Below are 6,000 nucleotides of genomic sequence, written 5' to 3' on the forward strand. Positions count from 1 at the left end.
AAAGAGCTCATGTGCACAGAGTTAATTATGTCCAACAATAAGAGAAATAAGCAATCCCTTTTAATCTTTCTGAAATTAAACAATCAAGAAACGCAGCTGTTGAAAATGGAGCCCTAAGACTGTGAACCAAATCTACTGCCTTACACCCTCATGACAGTTATTGATCATTCTTGTGTTTTTCCACCAATCCAGGGAACAAAGAGTCACCGGTACCTTTGTGTTCCTGCTGACGGGACTCTCTGTCTTCATGGCCCCGATCCTCAAGGTAGCGCTCCAACTTCTTAATTCTTCCATGGAAACATGGATTACTGTCCGCCTCTTTTAGGACAAACTCCTGTCACCCCTGTTAAGATTTAAAATAATTTCAAATCTTTTATTCATCCGATTAGGAACTCCCATAGTTGAAGTAATGCGATGTGAAATAAGCATGTTCATCAGGGCTTAAGCTCCGATTGCAGCTGAGTGACTTCTCGAGTTTCCATTCCCACATTAAGTTGCCAAAACAAAAATGTGAAGTCACTGAGAGGTGGTTGTTGGAGCTGGTACTCCCCCTTGTGGACATTTTGAATAATGTCCTTCTGATCCAGTAAATACATTTTGTTTTCCTCTGGGCTGAATTGCTATACAGTATTTACATTTTGGGACAGTTGCAAAAGGTTTAGTATAATTTATGAATTACGCTCTTTCAAATGTCTTTCCATCTTTCATCTTTATTTATTTAGACGGCAAATTTCTGCACTTGCTTCCCAGATTGTAGTCGATTCTCTTCCACTCTTTTAAAGTTCCATAATACCAAGTAACTAGTCGCTAAACCTGCACCGATGGCAGCCAAGCGACTGATCACGCCTGCAGACTACAAGAACATTCTTAGAAAAGCTGCTTGTGGACTATTTTTAAACTAAGCAATGCCGCTTAAAATAAACATTCTCATCACCTGTATGAAGAGGGCGATATTTTCTCGAGCATCTCTTACATGTTTCATGATCTTAACATGAACTGAGGTCACAATTCACGTGAATGACTCTTTTCATTGTTCTGTGTCCTTCAGTTCATTCCCATGCCTGTCCTCTACGGTGTGTTCCTCTACATGGGTGTGGCCTCACTCAACGGTGTTCAGGTGAGTTAAACCTGTTCTGTACCTGCTAGTGCTGGGCAAATGCATTACCATTTCATATTACAGCAATAACAGTACTTGTTACTTCACTTGCACTTGTTTTTTGTTTCATTACTGTATTAAGCCGACCATAAGACATTATGGTTTAACAGGCAGCCAACCTTCAGCTGTTTGTTGTTGTGTATAAGAGGAGAGAAATTAAAAATGCTTAACAATGTTAATTAACTGTTGCACAATAGTTAAAGTGCTGTTTTGGGGGAGCTGTGTTATTATCTGTTATTGCCTGAAGGTGGCGCCAAGAGGTTGTGGGGTAGCCAGTGTTTACATGGAGATGCACAACTGCAAATGTTGTTTGCACACCTCATCAGCCATCAGTCATTAGCTTCTTCTCTTGGTTGTTGTGTTTCACAGAATATTGTGGAAAAACAACACAATCAACCAACAACAGCTAAAGTTAGCTTAACCCCAGTGATAGTGACCTGCTTAAATGTAGTTTTACCAATAAAATGCAAGCAAGGTGCCAGCTAGCAGCTAAGACACAACATGTAAGCAAATAAGCAAAGCTACCAGTGGCTAAGTAGAAGCTTAGACACAATATGTGAGCAAAGCTACTGGAAGCTAACTGGCAGTTAAGAGACAACATGTAAGCCAATAAACAAAGGTACTGGTGGATAGCTAGTGGCTAAAACACAACATGTAAGTAAAGCTATTGGTGGCAAGCTAGCAGTGAAGACACAACATGTAAACAAATTAGCAAAGCTACCAGTGGCTAAGTAGAAGCTAAGACACAATATGTAAGCAAAGCTAGCAGCCAAGATAAACAACATGCAAGCTACTGGTGGACAGATGCTACTTGTGGCTAGCTTGCAGTCAAGACACAACATGTAAACAAAGCTACTTGTGGCTAGCTAGCAGCTTAGACACAACATGTAAACAAAGCTACTTGTGGCTAGCTAACAAATCAAGTTTAGCTACAGCCTTAAAACTGTCGGTTTGTCTGTTTGCTTGTGTCAGTTCATGGACCGCCTGCAGCTGCTGCTGATGCCAGCCAAGCATCAGCCGGACCTGATCTACCTGCGGCACGTCCCCCAGAGACGCATCCACCTCTTCACCTTCATCCAGGGCCTGTGTTTGGCCCTCCTCTGGATCCTCAAGTCTACTGTGGCTGCCATCATCTTCCCTGTCATGGTGAGAAATGGCTGCCATCACTGACAGCTGAACATAAACACTTAGAGCTTTACCTGGGCATGAGGCAACCCAAACTATCTCTTTGTCTGCAGATCTTGGCATTGGTTGCCGTTCGTAAGGCGATGGACTACGTGTTCTCCCAGCATGACCTCAGCTACCTGGACGATGTCATCCCGGAGAAAGACAAGAAGAAGAAAGAGGACGAGAAGAAAAAGAAAAACAAGAAGAAGGGAAGCATCGACAGTGAAATCGAATTTGTAAGTTCTCTTTCAACCTAAATATTTATATGGAGATAAAGTTTACTAAATTCCAGTGTGGTCATGTGATTGTCTACAGCCTCCTGTAGATCCTTTAAGTCCATATGAGTTAATGTTCTCCATCCCTTCTCCCACAGTCTGACTACCCCTACAATGACAATGTCCCCACTATAAAAATCTCCATGGATATGATGGAGCAGGAGCCCATGTTGGGCGACAAATCTTTGGATAGTGAGTACTGTACTAGCCAGGGTTTGCTTTGCCAAAGCTTTCGGGGCTGCTCAAACTTTTCTTCCAAAAGGCTTCATGCTCACATTCTCTGCTCTCATACTGGCCTTCTTGCATGCACTTACCAATGAAAGAAAACGAAAGATCAATACGCTTTTCCGAACTCTTCTTTATCACCGATCGAACCTCTGCTAGTTTGAACCTAAAAGCAGCTTTGCGCTCTCGCCTCCTTTTCTTTTTCCCTCTCTGTTCTGCCGGTCCGTACCACAAGAGCTTTGTAAAGTATGTTTTTAAAGGTGCATTTCTTTTCTTCTCCCCCCAGGAGATCAATCCCAGACTTTCCTTAACACGCATTCACCGTGCTGAGCGCTACTTCGACACTTCCACGGTGGCCGAGTAAGTGAGTACCAGCCGCCATTTTTATTGCACGCAAAGTTAATTCATGCTGTCTGATTTTTGAGTTCATACAACACCGTATTTATATTATCCTGTATCCCTTCTTCTTTCAGTCTTGACAGATGTTCCTACACAAAAGGTTCGCCTCAGATTCGAATAGACCGGGAGGAGAACGGTTTCGCCTGGAGGAAGGGCTCCGAAACAGATCTGTGAATGAATTTTCCAAAGATGCAGCACAACCAGCACATCATAGTATAAACGTCCTCTTTTGTACTTTAGTACTGCTTCCTGATGGTATTTTTAATCTTCCTCATTTGAGGATTTTAATCAGAATGGCTGGAAGTATTTGTCTTTAAATTTAAAACACTTTGCTGGTACTGAATTTTAACGAGGGCTATATTTAAGTTTGCAGCAAACAAAAGGGCTACTCAAGGTCACCTGGATGCAGTTTTTATGGAACATAAATATCTTATGAATGCGTAGCTAATAATTTATAACAAGCGTCAAGCTTAAGATGTTTTCATCACAAAAGATTTCCAGGAAACGGTTGATTTGTCGACTACACATCAGGATAAGTTTTCCACAGTTTTTAGAGATTATCTCTCTGACACCAAACAGAACCAGCCTCTCTTCTCGTAGAACTGTTTTTATGTAGTTGATTATTACTTGTAGATTTAACTCATAACTGCTGGAGTCTTGAGATTGAAACATAACAGAGGGAGGTACTGCATTTTGGAGGCGAGCACAGGGACACACACGCGAGAAATCCTCCTTTTTACTTGTAGTGAACAAAGGAGCTACAGAAAGGTCATCTGTGCAGTCACGAGCGGACATTAATTTTGTATTTATGGGCATATTCATTGTTTATCAAGCACCCATCTAAGGCTGCATGTTCAATAAACACATCCAGAAGATAATGCAAGAATACCATGTTTGTCTGGTAAGAAGTTAATGGTTCGGCACCATACAGACTGGAAGTGTTTCTTTTTGTTTTGTTTCTTATTCGTCCTTTTATTCCGTTTTCTATATTTATTATATTTAAACTCTCGGCAAAATAAATTGCTGTTTGAATCCTAAGTATGGCTTCACCATTTGACTTCCCCATTTGCGCAAATTTGAAGATTCTTTCTGTGGTCTTTTTCCCTGTTTCAGGGAGATATAGATGTATTAAACCTGTATGTAGCTCTACCTCTTATGTTTCTGTAGGTGCCAGGCATTATATATTAAAATCATCTGTTGTGCAATTATTTGTGATCAAACACTGATTAATTTTTTTTCAACTGGCACTGCATAGGACCTCTGAATCTTCACTTTGAGTTCATTTTTGCTCTTAATATGTTGTATTTTTGTTTTTATTGTTTGTCAAATTGAAAAAATGGTTTTGTTTTTGGTCCACAAAGCAAAATATTGTACTGACTTTAAACTCTCTAAACTATCTAAATCTAAAATTGCATTATCTGATGAGACGACATCATATATACTTTTGTTTTTAAAGGGTAATTCCACCAAAAAGAAAATTTTTCTCTCTGCAGACGAAAAAACAAACCTAAAATCACATTTTCGGATAACAAAACATTTTTTAGTTATGTCTCATTTACTAAATTTGGAGGGAAAAGCGACGGCCCGTCCTATAAAACCCATCTAAATGAATGCAGTTTAATGTCCTCACACTTGACTGTGAATGCAACCCTAAACGCCTATTTGAGTTGATTGTTCCTTTTTAAAATGTGATCATATTTAAAAAGCTGTTAATGTGATACATTTTTGAGTAATTTTTTTAATTCTGTGATGTGTTTTATTTTTTTATGCTAATCAACAAACAATCACTGTGAGGCAATGCAATGTTGTGACTTCCATCCTTGGTAGAAGTACTGCTTTGTAGTGTACGGGGTAAAGCGGCTAGACACTATCGTCATTGCATCTAAAATCCATTAATTAACAGTTTGATGAGAAATGTCTTATATTTTCCTGTATTATTCAAATGATCTGAACTGATCCAGTTGATTTTAGGATATGAATTCATATCCGTGTGTGACACATCTCAATCATTTGAAGTGTACATGTATTCCTTGGAGAAAAAAAAGGACATTCACAATCAGTGCTGTTTCTGAATTGGGGCTTTTTAATTCATGCTTTTCACAATCACATCAATATGCTGTCGAGATTGTTGTTGAAGTTATTTTTGAACCAAAAATCGAAAAACCACATCGTCTTCCACTTTGTTCTGTGATCTGTATATCTTGACGTTATGACTCTGTGGTACCGAGTCCACAATAAATGTAATATTTTTCATGTTATAACTCTGAAACCAGTTTTATACAAGCATCAATAACCATTGGTTACTCAGAAGGAAGCAGATGTCTCTGTATTTTTTTATGGAACAGTGTTTTGAAGGAGAGCAATAAACCAGTCCAAATGATTCTTAAAAATATAACTGTGTCTTTGTTTTGTAATAAGAGTTTGGACCACGCAGCTCCCCAAGGATGACTTGCTGTAGATATTATCAGTAGTTTACTTCTGAATATACATTTCATGCAAGCATACGTGTTTTTAGACTTCTGCCGGTGCCACAACAATTAGGATTTCTGCAGCAAATATCTGGTTTGAGAGACACGTGGAGTGCACGTGTGTCTTTAACGGGCATGACTTGGGTTGAAGAGCTAAGCTGCAGGCCCCATCATGAGTCTCGGAGCAAAGATGAGACGGGAAAGGCTGCATAGTTTCCTTGATCACAGGACTTGGGTCGGCTGTAATGAAACTAATTGGCTCATTACTGTGAGTATCTGTGTTCTTGTCACTGCCAAGATGTAAAAAAGA

The 6,000-nt window shown here is 39.6% G+C and overlaps 1 protein-coding gene across 3 annotated transcripts in view; it reads left to right on the forward strand.

The window, feature by feature from the left end:
• Positions 1-5,621, forward strand: part of LOC311249016 (electrogenic sodium bicarbonate cotransporter 1-like) — a 35,481-nt gene extending 29,860 nt beyond the window's left edge. For 2 of the 3 annotated variants that reach the window (XM_084339673.1, XM_084339675.1), the window contains 7 exons: positions 193-265; positions 1,049-1,117; positions 2,129-2,302; positions 2,395-2,559; positions 2,697-2,790; positions 3,110-3,187; positions 3,297-5,621. In XM_084339673.1, the coding sequence (XP_084195799.1) occupies positions 193-265; positions 1,049-1,117; positions 2,129-2,302; positions 2,395-2,559; positions 2,697-2,790; positions 3,110-3,153 (619 nt within the window). In that variant the 3' untranslated portion in view covers positions 3,154-3,187; positions 3,297-5,621. The remainder of the gene's footprint in view (positions 1-192; positions 266-1,048; positions 1,118-2,128; positions 2,303-2,394; positions 2,560-2,696; positions 2,791-3,109; positions 3,188-3,296) is intronic. The other variant, XM_084339674.1, reaches the window with a different exon arrangement.
• Positions 5,622-6,000: the final 379 nt, after the last annotated feature.

Source organism: Pagrus pagrus, assembly GCF_965226575.1.
Source record: "Pagrus pagrus genome assembly, chromosome: 19".
NCBI classification, from domain to species: Eukaryota; Metazoa; Chordata; class Actinopteri; order Spariformes; family Sparidae; genus Pagrus; species Pagrus pagrus.